The sequence below is a fragment of the Mchenga conophoros genome, linkage group LG14 (assembly GCF_057382185.1).
Source record: "Mchenga conophoros isolate Kocher_MC1m ecotype Shallow Benthic linkage group LG14, M_conophoros_male_GT1.1, whole genome shotgun sequence".
NCBI lineage: Eukaryota > Metazoa > Chordata > Actinopteri > Cichliformes > Cichlidae > Mchenga > Mchenga conophoros.
The window spans coordinates 31,733,590-31,758,096 of NC_140539.1; the positions used below are offsets into that span (position 1 = coordinate 31,733,590).

The 24,507-nt window shown below is 40.5% G+C and overlaps 1 protein-coding gene across 2 annotated transcripts in view; it reads left to right on the forward strand.

The window, feature by feature from the left end:
* The window catches only part of nbeab (neurobeachin b), a 213,630-nt gene that overhangs the window by 84,833 nt on the left and 104,290 nt on the right, over positions 1-24,507 (forward strand). For both annotated transcript variants that reach the window (XM_085243955.1, XM_085243956.1), the window contains exons 14-31: positions 3,243-3,322; positions 3,943-4,005; positions 4,387-4,484; positions 4,911-5,003; positions 7,453-7,561; positions 7,663-7,744; positions 7,850-7,973; positions 8,576-8,768; positions 8,923-9,912; positions 10,847-11,064; positions 11,313-11,466; positions 12,293-12,473; positions 13,411-13,529; positions 14,131-14,238; positions 14,512-14,680; positions 16,324-16,756; positions 20,686-20,843; positions 22,731-22,854. In XM_085243955.1, the coding sequence (XP_085100081.1) occupies positions 3,243-3,322; positions 3,943-4,005; positions 4,387-4,484; positions 4,911-5,003; positions 7,453-7,561; positions 7,663-7,744; positions 7,850-7,973; positions 8,576-8,768; positions 8,923-9,912; positions 10,847-11,064; positions 11,313-11,466; positions 12,293-12,473; positions 13,411-13,529; positions 14,131-14,238; positions 14,512-14,680; positions 16,324-16,756; positions 20,686-20,843; positions 22,731-22,854 (3,496 nt within the window). The remainder of the gene's footprint in view (positions 1-3,242; positions 3,323-3,942; positions 4,006-4,386; positions 4,485-4,910; positions 5,004-7,452; positions 7,562-7,662; positions 7,745-7,849; positions 7,974-8,575; positions 8,769-8,922; positions 9,913-10,846; positions 11,065-11,312; positions 11,467-12,292; positions 12,474-13,410; positions 13,530-14,130; positions 14,239-14,511; positions 14,681-16,323; positions 16,757-20,685; positions 20,844-22,730; positions 22,855-24,507) is intronic.

The following is a 24,507-nucleotide window of genomic DNA, read 5'->3' on the forward strand; positions in this document are numbered from 1 at the left end:
TTACATTTTGTAGTCCATACTTGTCAAGCACATTCCTCTGCTGAGTTGGTTGTTTTTTTCGCTAAGCTGTCCCTGAATACAGACTTTACAAAGTGCAATTATGGTGCTGATTGTCGTTGTGTGCCTGGTAGACTGTAATGGGCTGAAATAATGGTTGAGATTCAATGGAAGACCTCTCAAATGGATCACCTTTTTGCTGTACGTAATTTTCCGAGTGAGTCTGGTTTCATTGATCTGTGCATCTTTTGGCAATTCAGTTTTTCTCTGTCCTCCTAAACTGAAAAATGACCAAACAAAGATGCATACAAAAAGGGAGAGAGCCAAGCGGATAATGAAGTGTTCAATTATAGGACACAGAGAGGGCGTTTAAAACTGATTTCCTCCAGCTACTCGTTCTTTTTCTGGGAGTGCCTCCCCCTTTTTTTCCCCCTCAGGTCTTAATAGAGAGCGCTATCAAATTAAAGCCATGTATCATTCGGTTATGCGCAGAATCAGTGCAGACACTCATAGACAGTTGCTCATTGCTCAGCTTCTGTCAGTCTGTGACATGTACCCACAAGCCAGCACACAATTTGTCTCAATCTATATCATTCTCCTTTTGTCTTTGTCTCTGCCTTGACTGTTTTACTAAATAATGAGTAATGAGATGGGCAGCAAAGTTTCTTGGCCATTTACCACATTCACTTTAATGTTATCCCCATTATAAGAGAAATCACCAGTTACAGACATGCAGGGATGCTTCAGAGGAATAATACGATCAAGAGTTTTAGATGAATAGTTTGTGCGTGTGCGTGTCGTCCTTAAGGGTAAACCACCATGTATCTTTGGAGAAGGCTTTCACTTCTTTCATTGGTGTGCTGTCACATTTACAAATTTATACCATGAAAACTCAACAGAGCACATGAAGGGAAAAAAAAGGTTTTAATATCTACAAACATTTGTCTGTAGCCTGTCTGCGTTCTGTTTACAAGTCACGTTTGAACAATCTTTGGTGGAGGAAATATGTGGCGAGAAGAAGAGGGATGGCATTACATTTACCATCATGCTGTTTTCATGCACGGAGTGGATCTGACTAGGTAACTGAGGGGCACTATGCACATTCGTAGGATAGCAATCTGGAAATACGACTTATTACAATGTTTGGTTTGGTATGTTATAAAAATCTAGTTCTAAGTTGTCCCAGTGCAGCTGCAACTTTAAGGCATTTTTCAGACAGTATTTACAAAAGAATCACATTTATGCAGTAAAACATCAATATAGAGCCACAAGTTGCTTTACCCTTTAGTAAGGGCAGGACTGAATTGCAGTCTGTCCCTATGAAATGTTTTCTTATTGCAGTTTAAAGTGATTATACTCTACACGCCATAACAAAAAAGGTTAAACCTGGGTAAAAGATGCAAAAGCAACTCATGGCTAAATCTAAAGGAAAAAGTGAGTGCTACTGCAGATTATTACATCATGTCAGAATTTGTTTGTTTGGAAACATTCACTCAACAAATTAATTTACTCACTATTCTATTGAAACCCTTGTAACAATAGACGTCACACATGTTTTTGTGCATGCCATAACTTTGTTATTATCATCAGTCATAACCTGAAATTAGGCTCCTGCATTAATCACATGGACATAAATCGCTTTTCAATAAAGGCTTTCTCCTTGTGCCCTTGAGACACAGGAAGTAAAGCAATCTGTAAATGAGAAACAAGGGCCGTTCAGAGCTGCTGAGCATAATTGGTTGCGAATAACTGAGATGCGGCAGCTGTAGTAATAATGTTCTTATCGTCCCTTCTATGTCAGACTCTGTCCCTGCCCTGGGTTTTTTGTCTCTCCCTCTATTAATCAGTGTCAGGATGCAGCAGCACTTACCATCATCCTGCAACCTCAGGGAGCCTCATCATTGATTACATTGACCGGTTGTTGAAGCAGGATGGTCAGTTGTCTACTGCGGTTGTATCTGTCATCGTGGCATGGTCACCATTTCAAATGAACATGTGTTCTGCCAAGGTGGAGGTTAGAGTTTATCAGGGCTGAGAGGAGAAGAAAGACAATGAAAAAAGTATCAAATTTTCCATTAAACACTTGGTTTTTTGTGTTTAACGCTGTTACTGTCATTTCTTACCTGTGTAAATGCAACAGATTTTGTCAGTGTACCTTATTGGCTACATAAGATGTATAAGAAATGAACTGTAGATATAAATATGTGTGTGCATGCACCAGATTTCCTGCCTTTGTGCTACAGTGAGAGTTCTGCTAATCCTAAGGGGATTGGCTTGTATTGTCATAGACGGTAATGTATGCCACATCCTGTATATTCTGATGTGTCGGTCTGAATAGCTCTGTATTGTTGTGATCTGCCTGTTGCTGGAGCCCATTAGAGTGTTTGCTCATGAAAACATGTTTTGGTTAATACTGAAGAGCTTATGATAATGAGCAGTGGCTGATTGTGTCAACATTAATTCTTGTGCCAGCCAAATCACTGCAACGGGAGCAGCTCTTTGATATGACGGTTAATCAGCGTTTTTTGTCATTCCTGGCGTTCTATTTTATTTACACCTGGTGACAGCGCTTAGCTCATCACATGTTGACTAAGTTAGAATGTGAGGCTAACTTCAGAGTGCCAAAGTGACCTTAAGTTGGCAAAGGCATTTTGCGTAGATTTAATGAGATGTTGGCAGGTGTGATGGGCAGGTGTGACAGAGGTGACCTTGGGCTGGCTGCCTGGGTACTGTGTTGTGGCCAAGGCTACGTGGGATACACAGAGTTTGGATGCTGTGTGGATGATGAATACGTTTAAGATGAATACTCCAAATGAGCCCTTCCCAGGCTTAAAGCATAAAGCCAGAGTACGTGTTCTGCTCTGATGACAAAGTGGGAGATTGGCTGTATGCCCAACACTAGGTTGTTGGTGAAACTTTTCATCCACACACTGAAGGTGAATCCAGTGAATCAATAAAGGACATCATAGACCAAAAACTGTAACAACAAAACATACCCAAAATAAATCTAAAAATAGTCACTTGCGCTTTAAAAGGCTCCCAAGCTTTTTCTCAAAAGCCCAGAGGAGCAGAAAATATGACTTTAACGAGAGAAATATTTTAAGGTTATTAAAAAACATCAAAAAGGAACGGATAAGGCACCAATAAAATATTAAAAATTGAGACAAGATTGGAAAATAAATGACAGGAATATGTTTTATTTGGTTCCTGTACCTCCTTTCTCATTTTTATCTCTCCTTTCACAGATGGTCCAAGGCCAACCCAGAAAGAAATAATTTCTCTGCGGGCATTCATGCTTCTCTTCCTCAAGCAACTCATCCTGAAGGTATATTCTACCTGTCTTTGTGCCTCATAGCTCCTCACACGGCTGCACTGAGAAAATATGGAGATCGCTCCTCTGTTATCCTATAATGTTATCCTGGCCTGCTCCTTAATAAATTCAGGAAACTAGCTGGGCATGAAAAGTTTAATGGATTCAGTAAAAAAAAAAGAAGAAGAAGACAGTTTTAATAATTATTTCATCATTGCGTGAAGATATATTTGTGAGTTTCAATTTTACAAATTGCTGTTTGTGTTTGCTTCAGCTAGTTTTTCTTTATTGCACGCAGGTAAGTTGACATGTTGCTGCTTACATCCTATGATATTATGTTTCTGCAGTTAATTATCGTGCTCGCATCCAGGGGCAGGGAAGAAGACATATCAAATTTTAACACAGAGTAGAAATCAAGTTTGGAGTTATCTGTCTGTTCAATACGGTTTTGTTGCAGAAACGAGGTGCATCGATCGTAAACCCGTTCAGAGTACAACAATGAAAATTGACACTGAGGATGCCAAAACTCTTGTGTTTCACCTCAAGCAATTTCAAACGAATCGATGGAAAATCATAAAAGCTCTGAAGCCTTTTTTCAGCCTCTCTAATATTTAATTTTCTTTGCGCTCTTTCAGGACCGAGGTGTGAAGGAGGATGAGCTACAGAGCATCCTCAACTACTTGTTAACAATGCATGAGGTACCTCTGAGACTCTCGGCTCCTAGTAAATTAACTCAGTGTGTTATTGTATCACTTTGCTGCTCTAAGCTTCGAGGTCACAGTGCATTTTCATAATTGCTCATCTAGAAGCGGTTTGTTTTTATTTTAACACTTTAACTGCCAAATTAGTTTATATCTAACTGACGTTGCAATTTCTGATGTGCAAAAACTGGTCCCTGCTCTCGTACTGATTTTTTTAAATCTTGTATCAGAGCCTCAGTTGTATTCTGTGATTGCAGTTTGTTTAAATTCTGCCTTTACTGCACTTTTATTAGTCTTAATAAGGAATCTTTTTGTTTAGAAGAAAAGCTGTGCTCTCTGCTTTTCTAAAACTTTCTTTCTCCACTGGATTGACTGCAGGACGAGAATCTGCATGATGTGCTGCAGCTGGTGGTGGCCCTCATGTCTGAGCATCCAGCCTCTATGATCCCTGCTTTTGACCAGAGAAATGGAATACGGTAAGCCCCTCAGGGAAAGACTCTTTGCTGTTCAGGCACAAAATGAAGAGGTGATTTCACAAAATAAACCTAAGCACCTAACGCTTGTGCTGATGCTGTGTGCCCGTGTGGTGCATGAATAATTCATATGTTCAACGAGGGAAAAAATATGCATAGGAAAGTAACAATATTACCATATTGATTTCACTGTATGTGATGATCAAACTTGCCCGATGTGATCCTATAAAATATAAATGCACGCAGTGTAGCATTACAAGTGAGTTCTAAGGAAATTGCTTGTGTTTTCTATAGCAGATTTTGATGCTAATGTAAATTCATTCTGAGAGGAAGTTGTTGTCAGCTAACTGCTGCAAAGCCTTTTTATCATCAGGGCTATACTCTGTCAAGACCATGTACTGTCGTTTTCACTGCTTGTTTATATTGCAGGGTAATCTACAAGCTCATGGCCTCCAAGAGTGAAAGCATTCGCGTGCAGTCCCTCAAAGTCCTTGGGTACTTCCTTAAGCATTTGGGCCATAAGTGAGTTAACATAACTTTGTAATTCCACACGCTTATGCATTTTATAGTGACTAATCTAAAGCTTAATGAAACTCAATATGTAATGTTGTAATATCTAATATGCAATTTAAAAATTTCCTGAGACTTCTTACTTGATTTAAATTCAATCCAATCCCCTTTAGGATGAACTTTCTGTGCACCTCTGGACTGCTTACATAACTATTATTGTCACATGCTGTTGATTTAACTTCTTTGTTAAACTGGCCCATTGCTCATATCAGGGGACAAAATCCCCTCTGTGCCAAAGCCTCCATGTGTCACATTATGTAAGGAGCATATCTTTGAGCATACTCATCATCTGAGGTTGTGCATTGAATTCAGCCCACTTCCACCCCCCAGATTGAGGCTACAGTACCAACCCAAAGTTCCACTCTACCAATCTAATGTGTTTAAAGGCGAGGCGTGCTTTCATGCCATCGTGCAGTGCAGGAGCACACAGCAGTTTTTGTTTTTTTTTTTGCATCAGCACAATTTTCACTCTACTTACCAGATTTGCCTCCCTGTGTACTTCAAAACCAAAAACACAATAAAGTTAAAGAGGTGCTGTTTTTACACAGTGGAGGATTTCCACTATGCAAAGCAATTGCCCAAGCAAAGGTGTCCAGAATGATCTAAAAATAGCAGGAGTGCTGGGAGCATGGCAGGTGGTGGATATCTTGGCTTTTTTTTCGGTTAGAGTCCTGGAACTTTTTTAATCATGCCTCATATAAAATGGTTTTAGTTTTGTTCATGCCCATGTCCAATTCAAGATTTCATAGGCTGGTGAGATAGAAAAAGAAAAATTCTAAATTAGGTTTTGGAGAAAGAGGAAGTATCATCTGTTTCTGCTACAGGGAAGAGCCAAAAACTCTTGACTTGATGCCAGCTTTGCAAATGTGGGTGCACTTCCTTGTTGAACACCTGAATTCTTGGCAATTTGCCCATAAACCATTAATTCACTTGAGAAGGGTAGAAGAAGCCCAAGTTACCGTCTCACAGTGTAAAATAAATAATAAAATACTGACTAGGATGTCAGCATATTATCAGTATTCTGCACATTAGAGGGGAAAGAGAGTGCCTACGGGTAGAAAGCTTATGGTTTAAAATGCAGGTTGCAGGGGAAGATATGCGGGTGGTGAGTTAACAATAGCGGTGCATCAGGTGGTGTTACTGGTGCCTGCTGAATAGAAAGAAATGGCAAGCATAAGCCTCAGGCGCAATTGAAAAGCCTAAATCCTCACGTTGCCCTTTAATAGCTTTCGCACAAGGTAATGCACAGTGGCAGTTCCCTATAAGCGCTAGTGCAGCTCATAATGAATTAAAAGGATTTTCTTGAGGTTATGAGTCTTTAATAATAATTTGATTTGTTATGTATATTCATTAGCACGGTGATGGTAGATATTGCTATTCTGTCTGGGTCGATGGGTCAACCCGATAAACAAATTAATTTGTATTTTGGGCCCAGGCAGTAGAAGAAAACTGGAAAAAAGAGCATGAGAGAAAGCAAATATAAGATATTTGCAAATTTTTCAAGTGCAAGTTTCACTCAAATCCCAGTTTTTGGTAATAACTTCAACTGCTCACACCGTAATCATAAAATTAAACATTTAAAAATCCTTGTGAATATGAAATGGGAGGTTTATAGCTTCAGATCTTAATGTGCTTACAGCTGTACAATTTCCTTATCTTTCTAATAGCAGGGTATTTAATCTTTTTTCACTGAATAGCTCACATCCAATTCCCATATTTTAAACAGTGTGCCTTCTTTATAATATTGTCTCAACTGTTAATTTAAAGTGTATTCAGGGAAAAAATAGAGTGTCATTGTCTGGATTTACATTCATGAAAGCATTGACAACAAAGCTTGTTCTTCTGCTTTATGGTGATGGTAACTGACTGTAAAGCTCAGCATGCTATGCATCATCACTCTGCCCTTTTCTCCTAAATTTCCATATTTATACAGTTGAGAGAAATGCTGCTCTTTCCCAGAGTGTCCAATTTGCCAGCCTCTATAAAATACAGATTTTGAAATTTATTAGGAAATTTCCAACTTGTCTTTAGTCAGAGTAAAGCAGCTTTAGGTTTGCATTATGACAGCAGTCCTTATACTTTTTGCCCATGCAGTTTGTCACTGTTGAACCAATTCACCTGTGGTATGCCTCTGTTGCATCTTGGAGCCTTTCCTAGTGACAGGATAACTTCGTTATCTTACACACCTCCAACAAAATTCCCCCAATTTATGACAGCAGGCAGTTCCTGACACTTGTCTCCAGAGCCTGGCTCCCTGTGGGTGAGAACTGGGAAGCAAGCTGACGGCACTCACTGATCCTTTCAGTGGCTTAGGGAGCTCTAAACAAGCCACTTTCCCATTATGCCGGTGTGTGTGTGTTTGTGTTTGTGTGTGTGTGTGTGTGATTGTGTTTATCTACAGGAGGAAGGTGGAGATCATGCACACACACAGCCTGTTTACTCTCCTGGGAGAGAGGCTCATGCTACACACAAACACTGTGACTGTGACGACCTACAACACTCTTTACGAGGTAACAAAACATTTTCCACTCCAATGTGCTAGCATTACTCCAACATTGGTCTTTATGTACAGTATGTGTGACTGACGTCTTTTCATCGCCCTCTGCGCCAGATTCTGACGGAGCAGGTGTGCACGCAGGTAGTTCACAAACCCCATCCTGAGCCTGACTCCACTGTCAAGATTCAGAACCCAAGTGAGCCTGTTCTCTGTCACAGTCTTTTGCTTTCCAATGTACATGATTATCTAGCAGCATAGATAATACCTGCACCTTTTTGTGTTTGGATGGATGTGATATCAGTGATTCTCAAGGTAGTGGCAACTTTATTGAAGAGCTCTGCCCCCAGCACAGAGCTGATGGAGGTTCGCCGCCTCTTCCTTTCGGATATGATCAAACTGTTCAGCAACAGCCGAGAGAACAGACGGTGAGCAGAATCTAGCCACCTTCGCCCTCCCACGCCATTAATTATCCTGCTGGTTAATGTATCAGCCTATTAAACATTACCATCTTTAATTAATGCTAAATTATCTTTGGACGTGCATGTGTTCTCCAGCAGATGTTTCTATGACAGTTTTTGGCACTTGCTCATTTCTTCTTTCTCGCTTTTTCACTCAAATTTGTCCTTCTCATATCCGTATGCACACTATCTTAGTGCACATAGCAATTAGATTCCCGACCCTAGGAAACCTCTGGCCTAAATCAAGAACACTAATTAGCCTAAATTAAAAGGTCAAAATGCTGTGGCGTGTCAATCTGTTGATGTAAAATAAAGAAAAAAGTTCATGTTTTTTGTACTCTGCTCATTTTTTAATATTGGCAATAAAATAATAAAATCATTATAGAAATGGTCAATTAAACATGATGTGCTCTTTTGGTAGAAACAAGGATGTAGGAAAGAAGCAGAATATTAATTGGTTTAAATTATTTTATATCACCAGTCCTAATTAGAAATGTAAAACTAAAGGTAAGAGGATTAAATACTTGCCCTACGCAGATTGTATTAGCTGACTGATGTGCCTTTTGCAGGTGTTTGCTTCAGTGTTCCGTTTGGCAGGACTGGATGTTTTCTCTTGGCTACATTAACCCTAAAAGTACTGAAGAGCAGAAAATCACGGAGATGGTGTACAACATCTTTCGCATTCTGCTCTACCATGCAATCAAGTACGAGTGGGGAGGATGGCGCGTGTGGGTGGACACACTCTCCATAGCCCACTCAAAGGTGAGTGCTGTGTTGTACAGCAAAGAAGAAACACTGACCTCTGCCGTCCGTGGAAACATTGCAATTCATTCAGTCTTGTCTCCGCTGTCAGTTCACAGCTGGCTGTATCATAAATGTGTAGCTGATATTGTTTGTAAAACTGACCTTTTTATAGGTGACATATGAAGCACATAAAGAGTACTTGGCTAAGATGTATGAAGAGTACCAACGTCAGGAAGAGGAGAATATTAAGAAGGGGAAGAAGGGTTTGGTCAGCACCATCTCTGGTCTGTCTGCTCAAGCCTCTGGCATCAAGGGTGTGATTGAGATCAGAGAAATAGATGATAACTCCCAGACACCTGAGAGTGAGACAGAGTATGAGAGTTCAGACTCGCGCAATCTTCTGGCTGAAAGTAAAGGGTCTGAAGAGGGTTTCAAAGGAACAGAGGGTTTGGTAGATGGAGTCCGGGTCGAAGTTCATGATCTCCTGGTGGACATCAAGGCTGAAAAGGTGGAGGCTACGGAGGTTAAGCTGGATGATCTGGACCTATCCTCTGAACCTTTGGGAGTATCTGAAAATGGAGCATTGGTGGAGGTGGATTCCCTGTTGGATAATGTTTATTGTGCTGCTGTGGACAAGCTAAACACCAATGTTAACAGTGTGCTGTTGGCAAAAGGCAGCATGGATGACCAAAATGCAGCCCCTCTCATTACCCTAGATGAGGACAGCATCCCTCACAGCAACAGCTTCCTGTTTGGAAAGGTGGCAGGCAGCATTGAGGACAAGCTACTGCATGAACTCAATCCAAATGAGCCTTTGGTGCTACCCAGCCCAGAGCCACCAGTCCACAACAGTGCCGATACTGAACTGAGCCTTTTAGTCCACATGACACGCAGCTCTTTACCCAGTATCCTGGAGAAGGATGAATTTGAACTACAAACAGCCCTGGAGGGTATCAGCTCTGTTCCCGGTGCTGAAACTGACACCTCTTCTAAAGACCTAGAGGTCACCGAGGGGACAGCGGCAGCTGAATCTGAAGGGGACCTCGTGTCTAATAAGACCAGCAGCGGTGTAGATGCAACAACCAACACTTCTGACACAGAAAAATCAGATGATGGCAAAGACAAGGACACGAAGAAGATTCAGACTACAGCCACCACCCAGGTTAGTGTGAAATTAAATCATGTAGTTCCCTCAAGCAAAATAAGTTTTCTCCAATATTTCGAGATTTAAAAAAAAAAAGTTTAAATAGAGGAAATGATAAAAGTTCACTGACATGACCACCAATTTGAAAGCTTTTATCCAGGAGGGAATTATAACTGATAAATGAAATAATCTTGAATTTTAAAAAAGGTAGTGACAGAGTTGGAAAAAGAGAGGAAAGTAAGGAGTGAGGCTGAGGTCACTGTAGGGAAGTGTTAGCCCTTTTGAACAGCTCTATATTAACAGGCCCACAGAGATCATTCTTTTCCCCAACTGCATTTCTAATGGATACAGGAAGGCCTGGTGCACACAGGCGTCATCCCTCTGAGACTCAGGAAACTGGGCTGGTGGAATAGTTGGCTGAGCCAACATGAGGGTAGAAATAGACAAAGCATTATTCTGCAGCAATCGCCTGGGATTTATTCATTGCTCCCCTTATGAGCTGTGCTCCTTCTCAGAGGTCAGGATCTTTTGCTTGGATTGGGTCACTGTGATGGAGGGCTTGTGGGGAGCAGAGTTTATTTTTAAATCTTTTTTTGCTGTTGCGTAATTGCTCATGTTGAATTTATCACCATTGCTTTTTAAACAGGGCTTTTGCAGCACCTTGCTGACTCATTCATCTTAAAGCGGTTTCGTGGTTCCACTGGGCTTGTTGTTGTTTTTGGGGGAGTTTTCTGTACCCGCAGGTGTTAAGAGGTTATTTGAGGACTCGGTATAACCTGGCAATTTATCATTTGCAACTAATAGTATGACAGTAGGGTTATATCTGATTTTGGGCGAGCTATTGATCAGATAAGTACACTTAGATAATGTGTTTCAGTATCTCATGAATCTCACTGACTGTATATGTAATTCCAGATTAATTTGTTTAAGTAATTAACTGGTCTTCAATCAGAGTCTGCATGGCCGCCTGATCACCCAAATGGAAAGGGACATACATGTGGATCTTGGCTTCAGGGGGACGCCCATGACAGAGGAACAACGACGTCAGTTCAGCCCTGGCCCACGCACTACAATGTTCCGCATCCCAGAGTTCAAATGGTCAGCCATGCACCAGAGACTGCTCACTGACCTGCTGTTTGCACTGGAGAGTGACGTCCATGTCTGGAGGAGGTGTGTGAAATGATTTATGTGCGCTTGAGAGCCAGTGAGAGGGAGGGTGAGCATGGTGCACCTAGTGATACTTACCCTTACTACCCCTGTACCAGAACTAACACAAAGTTTGATTACTATTTTAGAGATATTAGATTCTTATTCATCTGATATTTTTGTTTCTTTGCTTACAGTGCAGTAAATTGTCCTGTATTTCATAGAAGCGAGTAACACATGCTCGCGTTTTTTTCCCCTACCTCTCTTTGCAGTCACTCCACTAAATCGGTCATGGACTTTGTTAATAGTAATGAGAACATCATTTTTGTCCACAACACCATCCATCTCATCTCGCAAATGGTTGACAACATCATTATCGCCTGTGGAGGGATTTTGCCCCTTCTCTCAGCAGCCACGTCTCCTTCAGTAAGTAAACTGACTTTAGTGAAGGGGAATAATGACATCTAGTGGTAGTTTATTAAAACTGCTCCGTCTATGCTCTAACGATACAGTTTGTACCTGTGGGGGCTAAAAAAAAATACTTGTTTGTGTTTATTGATTGGGGCTTTGTTTGTTCAGCTTCATCCTGCTATAATTAATGCTTGAGACATTATTTTGGCACAGTTTCTTATGCTTGTAATTAATTTCCCTGTGTGCCTTTCTTGTTTACTTTGATCTTTCTAGTACAATTATAAGATTTAATTTGCAGTCTTGAATTGAAATTGATTTTGATTTTATTTTTTTCCCCTCTCTTTCTTTTTTTCCATTTGTGCCTGTGTAGAGTACCAAGGTTAGTACTTCTATCGCTATTTTATTTGCTCTCTGTGAATTTTGCACTATAGTTATAAAAGAATCTGTTGATTCATACTAAATAGATCTGAATACATATGTACTGCCCACATGTTTTGTGTGTGTGTGTGTGTGTGTGTGTGTGTGTGTGTGTGTGTGTGTGTGTGTGTGTGTGTGTGTGTGATTTACTTAAACTCAGATCCAATACTCCTCCAGTTTTTGCTTGTAATTCTAGCTCTACTTTCTTAGACACCCTGTTTAGACCACTTATGAAATATGGTGTTTCCTACTTTCTGGCCTAAATTTCTCTGTGGAAAATTCAGCCACATTCTATACTGTATTAATAGATGTAACATGCCTACCTTTTCACATTTTTTGCACGTTTCCTTTAAATAATCACATTTTAACCACAGCTGGCAGTGAGAATGTGCATACATCAAGTCTCCCTTGTTGCTTCTTCAAGACTGATTTAGAGAACATCGAGGCAACACAGGGCATGTCCTCAGAGACCGCCATCACTTTCCTGTCCCGTCTCATGGTCATGGTGGATGTCTTGGTGTTCTCAAGCTCCCTCAACTTCAGTGAGATCGAGGCTGAAAAGAACATGTCCTCAGGTGGCCTGATGCGTCAGTGCCTCAGACTTGGTAAGATGGTGATCACATGTTTGTGGCCAGAGATGTGAATGAGTAAAAGTCAATGCAGTGAGGTAGCAATTAAATTAACATATCTTTATGTAGTGATTGTATACTGAAAGGTGAATGAGGTGGAAAATACCATGACGGTAGTCTCTTCACATATTCTGATAAATCCTCTAATCCATGACAATCATAAAAAGGTCATTAATTTAGGAATGGTTTGCTAATTGTATACTAGATTGGAGAATGTTCAGGCTTTTGCTGCAGTTTCTATCGGTGAAAAATGAGTCAATTTTTTGGGATTCAGAGCCAGCAGAGAGATTCATTTGCAGTTTGATCAGGTTCTCTTTGCAAATGCTAGCCTTTGTGTCTGTCATTAGTGTCTCATAGGACCCTGTGAGGTGCTCTCTGCCCATGTGCCTGTTTGCATGTGACATTTCATATAATAGAGATCAGATGAATTATATTTAAATAAAAAGGCAATAACAGCCTAAATTCAGAGTTACTAAAATGTGGACAGCTGTAAGATTCATAGTTCAGATGTTTTGGATGAAGTATTTGAAACACAAAGTCAGTCAAAATGTGTCTGTACCTGTTTGTTCCTGTGGGTTTGTGTGTTGGCGAGCCTGTGTTTGCTTGATTGCTGACTCATAAGTTGTGCTCTGGGGGATAGAAAATAGCCTTCAGACTACACAGTGTCCTTGGTGCAAACATACAATTTGTCATCACAGGCTTCAGTGTGAAATCGATCTGCCTGCTGATTTTACTCCTGCTATCTTTCCTGACAGCCTGGAACAAATAGTCATCAGAGATAACTGATTCGTTTCAAAGAGTTTGTGCCTTTTATTAACATTTAATTTCCACTTAACTCTGAAATTAGCCTATTTATCTACTGTGTGTGTGTGTGTGTGTGTGTGTGTGTGTGTGTGTGTTGGTTTGTGCGCAGTGTGTTGTGTGGCCGTTAGAAATTGTCTGGAGTGCAGGCAGAGACACAGGGAAAGGGGAAATACGTCTTCCATTCTCAACAACAAGACTCAGGAAATCCTGCATAACGCTACCAGCAAGGTAGGATGTGATGCCACATATGACCTGTCTCAAGTGTCCAAAATATTGCAGCAGCTAGTCTCCTGACTTAGCTGCTAGGAATTAAAGTTCCCTGTTCTGTTTGATGCTCCTTGTTTACAAATCCAAATGAATTATATAAAAGCTAAATTGCCATTAAAGTTGAATAAATGTTTTTTTGTAGGGAGGGTAAGCAAGAGTTTGATGCTGTACTGCTGATCTTTGATTCACTAAAATAAAATACAGATCAAAATGTCTTTGTTCATTATTGATAAAAAAAAATTGCAGCCCGTGGGGTGTGAACTGTTTTCCAGCTTTTGAAGTGATTCATGGCAAAAAAGCATGAGAACCACCAGTGAGAGAAAACTTTGACCAGTGCTCATAATGTGACATGCGTAGAGGGACAAACAGTTCTTTGTATCATCTGAACATCCAGTGATGCTAAATCTGACTTTGAACCCACCATATCAGCAGATTTTTTTAAGCTCTATGATCGTTATCTTTTTTCTAATCCCTAAAATAATCTGAAAGGAAAAAACACACATAAAGGTGAGCTTTGATGAAACGGAGTAGCATGTCACGTCCTGTCGTCTCTCTGCTTTAGACAGCCATAGAGACTCTCCCTAGTAACCTGTCTCCCATCAAGGACCCCGATCGCCTTCTGCAGGATGTGGATATCAATCGACTCCGTGCTGTGGTGTTTCGTGACGTGGTGAGTCCAGACATGTGTTTGTCACAAAGGTGAGGTAGTGAGTGTGAAAAGAGGATTTCACCCTGCAGGTTAGCAGGGATGGAATCCACAATATACAATCAACATTCATACAAAGCAAATGTAGAAATATGTTGAGAATATTTACCTTACTCGCTGTGACTTTCATGCTTTGTATGTAAGATACTGTGAGAAGTGTTTAAAACAGCAGCAGTGGATTGTGTCAAAATGCATATTCTGAATACAAAGTGGCATTTTTGTGATACTTCTTTACAGGATGACAGTAAGCAAGCCCAGTTCCTGGCTTTAGCTGTGGTATACTTCATCTCTGTCCTCATGGTTTCCAAATACCGTGACATCCTTGAGCCCCAACGTGAGACCGTCAGAATAAGCAGCCAGTCAGGCCGCAGCATGCGTCAGGAGATCAACTCACCAACCAGCACAGGTGTGGACAGCTATGCCAGGCCTTTCCCTGATTAAACTTGTTTTTCTGCTCAGCTAATCTCAGTTTGAAGTGACTGTCTGATATACACAAATGTTAAGTGTCCTTGGTCCTTCTAGTGCCAGTCTATGAGCGCTCCTCCAATAAAATAACAGGGATATCCTGCTGCACTCCACTAACTCACCTATGATTTATTCATGAGCTCTGCTAATTGCACCGCAGCAAATTAAATGTGGAAGCAAGAACACTGGTGCTGGAGATGGTGGTTATGAACTTGAATAGGTATCAACGTTCTGTTTGAAATGAAAGGAAGTACATGCCTCAAGTCATAAATCATACATTAAGTCACATGAAAGGAAATCAGTGGCTGGCTACAAAGGCTGAGCACAATGTCTGCTGCAGTGCCAACTTACTATTATGAAATGCACGAGTGAGCACACTTCATCAACTTTAATTCACACAAAAGGTGAAGAGAATAAAAGAAACGGGAAGAGGAGAGAGGCCAAAGGAAACATGTAAGTTTAACACACAGAATAAAGAAAGTGAAGATGAGCAGCAAGAAGTTAAAAGATGAGAAAACGGCCGCATGCTGGCCAACTACTGTGGGTTTTTGGGGCACTGGAGCCAGGCTTGCTATTTTCAGCCCCATCTGTCAGTCCCCATTAGGCAAGCAATCCACCAGAGGAGAATGGGATCATAGAGGTTGCTGGGAGGAGAGAGGCACACTGCCGCCTTCATAAATTTCACCAGAAAATGGGGGAATTTTCCAGACGGCATGTGGCAGACGATTGTCTGATGGACCAGGAAGCCAGTAGACTTGCTAGCTAAATCAAGCCCTGTTGACCTCGTTAGGGGGCATGTGATGAATATTAATAAGGCCACCCTTGCATCTAGGTTGCCACTGGGTCAGGATGAGCCAGTGAGAGTGAGAGAGGCACCTCTGCATTTTCAGGAAAAATGAAAAAAGACTTGATCCATACATAGACCCTAATTTTAATGACTAAGTTCCCCATGTATGTAGAGATGCACAGTGCAGTGTTTGTTTGTTTTTTAAATTCGCAGAATACTAGCTCAAACTATTAAATAGACATGACTTTAGGCTGAAGAAAGCTGAAGAAAAGGATTCATGCTTATTACCATGGAGGGGGAAAAACATTATCTCACCAGAGAATCAGAACTTGTGGGTAAGAAACTGTCCTGGCATGTGGCTTGTGGTTGGAAACATGCTAAATTTACTATTTGGGGACGATTGCAAACCAAACCACGGAATTTATTTGTCCTCACAAATACTGGTATCATATTTACTTAACTTCTTAAAAACCATTAAAAAATACCAATTTCTTCTATGCCAAGAAATTCTATTTGAATTTTATTTTGACACTTGTCAGACTACTGACTGTGTTTTTAAAATGCGTGATATATGGTGCCCTATTTAGTGTAGAGATTGACACAGTTTGAATAATTAACTTGTTTATCCAGTAAACATTACATACCACACATTAGACCGTACTTATTTCTGACTCAGTCAGTCATAAATGAAAAATAATTATGACTAGACTTATCATTTATAATGAATGTACTATATTTATGTTGGTAACGCTAGTCTCAGCCTTTTTAACTTTCAGTTTTCTGTGTATATTTTACAGAAACAGCTCCAACTTTTGAATGCAGTAAAGACCATCTTGTACCATCAGAAGATTTCCACACGGAAAGCTTTCTTCCCCACACAGACTCTGGGATCGGGGAGGAGCAGGTAGCCAGCGTCCTTAATGGGTCTGACGTGGACCACAGCGTTGGAGGGACAAGTGTCGTGAATGACCTCATATCTACACTCTCTTCAGAGGTGAACAAGTCCCAGGAGAGCTTGTCTGAATCCTCTAGTGTGGAGGTGCTGAAACCGACCTCCTCTGTCACCAGCATCAGTCAGCCCAGCAAGGGCATCAATGTTAAAGAGATTTTGAAGAGTCTGGTAGCAGCTCCAATGGAGGGCATGGAGGCTGGGGTGGAACCTTTATCTTATCCAGACCCTGCTGCCAAGGCCCAGGCCATGCTGCCCATGCAGTTTCACTCCTTTGACAGGTGAGGAAGTGAATCATTTCTATGATGGTGCTTCAGTTTTTCTCTGCCAGCTAAACAGCGCCAAGATATTATTGCAAATAATCCCTCCTTTTTCTTTTCAACACGAAAATCAGTGAACACTCTTTATTGAGTTTCAGATTTGTCAAGGTGAACATTTGTTTTGCATTTTTTAAATGAAAGTCACAGTATCATTGGTTTGTCATTACATCACTGGATGAAGCATGACATTTGAACTTTATGTCGACTGTGATGGATTACAAAAGGGTCTGATTTTCATGTTTTTAAGAAATAATAGGAAAGAAAAGATCTTTCCTAAAAAAATCTTTGAGTTGAATCATCAGCGGATTTCTGCCGATATGTTTGGGTGTGTGCAGCATCTTGAGTGGCTGCAGAACAGTGATGTAAATCCTCAGGGTTTACCTTAGTCATCCAGTTTAGCGCTAATGGTTTCTAAGTAGCTTGCAGCACTTTTTTTCATTTCAGGCCACTTGTATTCTTTCAACAAAGCAAAGGATTCCCATGTTTAAAAAGAGTATCTGAGGCATGGTGGGTCTGCTGCAGTTTATTTAAATTCCTGGATTAGATAAAACCACACAGTAATCTTTTTGGATTTGTGTGTTTACAAACCTGCTTCTACAGGGATTTCAAGCATCAGTTCCTCCGAACTCTGTTTCCTGTGGCTGATAAAGTTTTGAAATAATCATTTTTCACAAAGTAATTTAAGTTTGTTTGGCACAAACCAAAACTAACCCTTTCCTCTGGAAACCACTTAGTTGGTCAGTTTTTCGCGTTCAGACCTCAGAGAGAAAGCAGAGGACCCACCGGGTCAGGAGCAACAATGGGGGCCTCCCTTCGCCTTAATGCATGCTGTTACTGAGCTGGGTTGAGGTGAGCTTGATGAATAGGGGAAAAGATGAAGGGGTATGTGGAAACTGGACAGCTTAGAGGGTGGGGGTCTCCTGGGCGTTGATGACAGATTGAACAGAAGTGGCCACGCACCACACCGCAGCCAGCCATCGTCCTCACCGCTCACATCCTTAATGGAAAGTGGCAGCCTGAAATGAGTCGCCGCGGCAAAGTGTATTATTTTTGAAATGCTTTTACACAAAGGCTCCTGACCACATTTACAACTTTGTCTCATGCTTTTCATGTCACTCCCTCTCCAGCCTCTATTTGCTGTGTCTAATTGTTTGCCACCTGCCAGCGAAATGAACTGCCAGCCGTGGACGGACCTTTCATTTGTCTGTCAGGATGAAAATAGATTGGGAGAGACAACATCAAAAAGAAGGAGGGGAAAAATGGCTGAAAGTGGAGTGCACAGGGGCAGCTGTCACAGCGGCCCCTCTGCTAGACACTTTCACAGAGGAGGGGTTTAAAGTCCTCGAAAGCTGTATTTAAATGGATGAAAATAAAATCAAATATTTACTTTTATCATCTGCTAAAAGTCTCCAGATTTCAGATATTATTGGTCCCCTCTCTACATATTTGATTGTTCATGTGAAGAAGAGCAGCGATAACTGTTTTTAAATTAAATTTGCATGTGTAATTTTACCACAGCACATTTGCGCTGCTTTATTCCTTGTATTTCTGAATAAAGTGCTATTAGATTAGATTCCTACTCTAGATCTACAAAGGAGACATTTCTGTGGTCATACTTTACATTGCAGTCATCCCTCACAGCCGCAGACCTCATTAATATTCATTTCAAGATTAATCCTTCCTTTATTCTCCGCAACTCAATTAAGACAATCCTATTAATAAAATATGCACTAGATAATCTATACATGATTCATGAGCACCCGGCTAATGAATTATTCATCGAAAGAGTTTCATGTTTTCTCAACATACTGTAGATCTAATGTAATGCCCAGGCCATGCCAAAGCATGGGCAGGCCCCTGCAGGAACGTGAGGAAGGGGTGAATGTGGCAAACAAGAGGACATTCACAAAAATCCCCTGCAATCAAAACATGAAATCTGTCAATGATATTTCACTGAGAACTATGAAGATCTGCTCAATAAATGATACTTGTCATCAGTGTTCTCCAGAGCACAGCTGTATCCCAGGAGATATTAATATTTCAGGAGGCTTTCAAGCTTTCCTGGCGCTCTCTCGTTCTCTGTTATTCTGTGTGTAAGTTTCAACTGCTTTTTTCTTTCACTATTATTTTTATTATTGTATGCTTGTTATGTCGTTGTCACCAGGGCTGCACCTTCTGCTTAATGCGCAATTATATCTGCTTTATGAATATTCTCTCTCCGTCAAGACAAAGTAGAGAGGTATTTTTTGGGGGGAAATTAAACATCATACTTTTTAATATTTTGAGCAGAATCAGTAAAATAAATTACCCAACAGCCTGAAACGCATCCAAGGCAAACTCTGTTTCCCAGGGCATGTTTTACATGATCTGTGACTGTAGATACAAAACAGCAACAACCGTCTGTGTTGTTTTTGTGGAGGAAGGATTCTGGGGATTTGGTTCAGATGACAACAGGCTTAGCTCGTGACAGAGCAAAGGCCTGGCCTGTGTCACAGAGAGTAACTGCAGGAGATTGGACGAGACATTATCTGGCACCTTCACAAACCCAAAGGCCAACTGCAGACCCGATAAGGACAAGCTTTCCTTCTCTTCTCTGTCAGGGAGCTCTTGCAGAGCCAAGTTCACTAGATCATCTTTAATCCTTGGCCAGTCAGATTGCATGTGAACTGAGGAGTCTGGTGGTTTAATGGTGTGCCTGTGCTTTTTCTTTTGTCATTACATAAGGTCACAAGTGTCATTTCCATCCTAAGCAACATGCTTTATTTCCTAAGTTAATAAACAATGTCCCTTTCATCATAATACCATGTTCTGTTTTGTGCAGTAGCTTATATGAAAAAGCCACCCGTAATTTTTGACTTCCGTATGTGCATATTTATTTTTGATTGTAGCTGGGGTTTTTTTTAAGTTTTTGGTTTATTTGATTGCATTTTTATTTTCTATTGTGTTCCTGTCTATCTAGGAACACAAAGTAAAACCAGTAGTAATTGCCATAATATGCCTACACCCTTCATATAGTTTCTGACTGTGAAGCAGATTATGTTCTGTGGCTCTGGATAGAATAAACGCCAAGTAGAGAATTCCCAAATCTGCTTCTGGAAAGTCTTTTGTTCGACTTGGGGATGTTTTCAGGCCAGGCTGCACCAGGGGACCACTGGAGGCAAGAGCAGATGTAAGGGAATGTAGTAGCTTGCTGGCTGGTTCTCATGTTTATTTACTTAAGCCTCATGTGTACATGTGTGTCTAAGTTTGCCTTGCATGCATTACGTTGAAAGATGGAGTTACAGGGCAGGATGTTTACCCTTCAAATGCCCTGACTAATGTGTCCGCATGCTCGTAGTGGCAGGCCCTGCAAGGAGTAAGAGATGCAGATATTTTCCCCCTTAAAACATGAATGACTTTGGTACCAGGTTTGCTCATGCTAATTGCTTTCTGCTATCATCTGATTTAATTTATTTAAAAACACGTCATTTTTTTTATTCCTGTAAGATTTAAACTTGCGTCTTGCTTCATCCATATTTTTTTTGTAGATTGTTTTGTTCCTTTAGTTTTATATCCTTTTTTTTAACTGTTACTGTGTTACTTTTTTTTTTTTTAAACCTTCTGTTTATTAAAACAAATGACTCTCTCTTTTTGTTAAGCAGAATGTCATATATAAAAGGCCTAATTCTGGATCCAAACATATTTAAAATGCTGTTCAATCAAGAATATAAGTCAATTGTGTTAGCATTTTTTTTTTTTATAATGTACAGTTTGAATCTCATACACCTGCAGCAATTACAACACCCTGTAGCTGTTCTGTGTTTTTTAATAACGTCATTTTATTTTAGTTTTTAATGCATCATTTTTGGTGCATATATAAATAAGACACATTCTGTGTGTGTTTGATGTAGGAGTGTGGTGGTGCCTGTGAAGAAAACCTCCCCTGGCAGCCTAGCAGTTAACACCCTGGGAAGCAGCAGCAGCACCTCTCCAGGCTTGACAACTGGCAGCACCCCCAACATCTTTGCTGCTACCTCTGCGACCCCCAAAAGCATGATAAACACTACGGGTATGCTACAAACAAGGTTACTGGACTAAAACCACGTTGTTCAAATCCTACACTCAGTCCTAGTAGCCTTGCTAGGATTTACATAATACTGCTTCAGTATTAAGATTACAAGTTGCAATTACTTGTAATCTTACTGACCTCTCCCGATTTTCCGTTAAATGATGCTATTCTAGGAATAGAACAAAGTGTTTTTACTGTGTATGATCATGTGATCCTGGATGTCCTTGCAGGTGGTTTTTGCTATCACTAGATGGCACTCTTTACCTTTTTTGACTCCCCAAAGCAGCCCTGTGCTTCTGAGAGTGAAAATGGCTGTTTAGCCACCAGGATTTGTCTAGACACCACCCTAATTTTAATCTGCTTCAACTGTACAGAAAACAAATCTTTTTTTTTTTGTTTTGCCAAAAGTGAATTTGCATACCCTGACTTTTTATGGTGCATGGCTTCTGATCTGACTGACTAAATGGCCTCTCCCCCCTTGCTGTCACATTGCTTCTCCCGAGGCTGTGCTGCATTGAGCAGGATTCACCTCAGGGCCAGTGTACTCTGGCTTTTGAAATACCCCACTTAACACAAAGAAGCACAAAGGATTTCAAACACCTTTTAGTGTGCTGTATTATTATTATTATTATTATTATTATTATTATTATTATTATTATTATTATTAATAGTAATAGTAATAATAATAATAACAACAATAATAGTAATAATGGTAATACAAATCACTCTCCTCTCTGAGGCCTTGTGAAGGAATTTGAGAAATGTACCCAAGTGAAAGTGTGCTTTCAGCTAAATCCACAGACTCTCACCCAGACCACATGATATCATTCTCACTGGTCTGACCTCTCAAAAGGACAGTCAGAATGATTTTATATTTGCGACTATGCTGCCAAGAAGCTCTGACTCAGGTTTCACCTTTAAATTACAGTTGTCACAATATCCAAATTTCTTGGCTTGTTTAAAGCTTTTCCGATATGTTCGATATGTTGGTTGATTCTTCATCTTTGTCGTTTTACTAAACAAAACAGTTCCATGTGTCCCTGCTGGCACAAGTTTGAACCAGCTAAGTTGCACTTGGATTTAGTTAAAGTGCATAATTTGTTCTACTTGGTTGAAATTTGGGCTGAAGTCTACTGTCAGGGGCCAGATTGTGGCTGCTTTTTTATAACCTCCCATCCTTCCTTCATTTTCTTTCAGTCATTTCAATCTGTGTGCCATTAAAAACATTTACAAGCACTGGATGTAACTTTAATGGAATTTCCCTGAAGATAGACAATGGTTTTGAATAAGGCGTTGCTTCTTTCTTCAACAAATCTTGTGGTAGTATTTAAATGCTTTGAATTGACCACATTTTACTGTCTATTTTTAGTTACCTAAATATTTCTGCTTGGTACTTGACAAGGATAGTTAAAACACAATAAGACATAGCATTGCGTTTTCTTGTATCCACTTGTTCACTTAGTGGGAGGGGTCACTAAAAATCAGTGCAAAGTTGTTTGGTGGTCACCTTTATGCTGAGATGAAATTTTATATCCTGATTCAAAGTGGTATTCTTCCACTGTGACAATGCCTGCATTCAAAGGCCATTAGGGGGCCACTGAATGGTTTGATCAGTGCAGAAATTATGCAAGCCATGTGTGATGGCTTTCACACTTACCATATTTTGACCCAGTTGAACACATATGGCAGAAAGTGCACCAATGAGTTACACACCACCACCATCATCAAAAGCAAGTGCCGTAGCGTGCTTTTGCAGCACTTAGAGGCTTAACATCATAATAAGATGCCTAATGGACGTCTTTCCTCTAATTTGTCAGCCATCTGTATAAATCTGAAATTATTTTTGCCTTGCATTAATGTGATTCGCTTCTGTTATTCCTCCCGCAGGAGCCACTGACGCAGCTGCTTCTACCTCCTCTTCCTCCAGTTTTGTCAATGGAGCCACGAGTAAGAATCTGCCGGCCGTGCAGACGGTGGCCCCCATGCCTGAGGACACAGTAGAAAACATGAGGTACAACACAGTTCTTCCATTTAGCCAAACTCATTTAGTCAAACTGTGTCACTTCTGTATAAAATCTACCTGAAAGTAGATTTTTCTACATTGTGTTTTTTTCCTTAAAGTTTCGTCAAAGTGCTAAATCAAGATTTTCTATAGTTTTCTGCATTTTGTGTGTGTGTGTGTGTGTGTGTGTGTGTGTGTGTGTGTGTGTGTGTGTGTGTGTGTGTGTGTGTGTGTGTGTATCGATATATATATATATGTATATATAAAAACCAAAATAGTGGTTTTATGTTAACACTGTGGCAAAGTTTGTCCTAATTTATGTGCATGTGTATTACCTTGAGTACAGCTGGCTGTGACCTTGACTCATCTTCTCCCGTCGCTCTAATAGTTTGTGACAGACATCCTTAGATCTACTCTCCCACCGACTGCTGAGAGCCGAGGTCTTTCTCCAGAGTCTCGCTCTCCTCTCTTGCTCTGCCTCAGTGTTTTCTGCCACAGGAATAGAGATTCAGTTGCCATGGCAGCAGTAACCGACATCACTTAGCGTAACTGTGAAGTCAATGATGGTACTATCTCACCACAGAACCTACTGATGCCTGTGTTATATTTTAGATCACAGCCGAGCTGAATAGATTGCTTCGGTCTACTGAAATCAAACAAATAAATCTGATTATTACCATAGTTCTTTATTATAATATAATGACTTCATGATCCCAACTTTTAAGTCCCAAAGCATCATGAAGGAAGGATTGCCTGTGGTTTCTTTATTTTTTTTCTCTCTATTTCAGTGCCTTTTGTGAAGTAGACCAGAATCCACTACGTCAGAAGCTGACACCTCCTGAGCTCAAACCCTTTAGCTCCCTGACAGGATTAAAGACAGCCTCCAGAGGTGCAGGACAGTGTCTTAGGCAAGGACATCTATGCTAGCTACCTAGACTTCCTGCATCCTGCACTTTATGCTAGTGTGTCATCTCTCTGAATATGTTTTCCCAGGTTTCTTGAAGCGGGTTTCCACTACACATAAACCGTCCCTCTTCTCTTTCTGTTTTTCTGTATTCTGCAGCTTTCTGTCCATCTTAGCTGGGAAAACAAGCTTCAGCTCTCCTCGTGTTGTCCTTTTTTTTTCTGTGTGTGTGTGTACACATAGGAGATATACTGTATCTCTACTTGTACACCGTCTCAGTTTGTATGGCTGCATGACTCCAGCTCACAGTTTTTCCGAGGTTCTTAGATAATGTCAGCCAGAGGCATAGAGTGATTGTCTAAAAGATGTGGAACTTCCTCTGCAGTGAACAACTGTGATCTCAAGTGCAACTCTGGTAACATATCACAACAAAGAATGCAAACAGCTAGTGAGATGTGAGTTCACATGGCTCTTAATAACATTAAATCTTCACTCACTAACATCTCTGCTGATAGCAGCCACAATCTCATTGATATCTGGCTTAGTTTGCATCCTCTGAAATGTGCTGGTTACCTCTTGCACCCACCAGTCTGACTCTGACAGTCTGACTACACACTAAGTGCTGTTAGCTGTGCACACCGGGTGAACTGTGGGGCTCTCACTGCTCCTTTTTTTATTGCTCCTTGATAGTGTAGCAAAAAGAATGACCTCTTTCAAGTTTTCTTTTTGAAATTCAGGTGTCTAATTTCTTTTTCTGA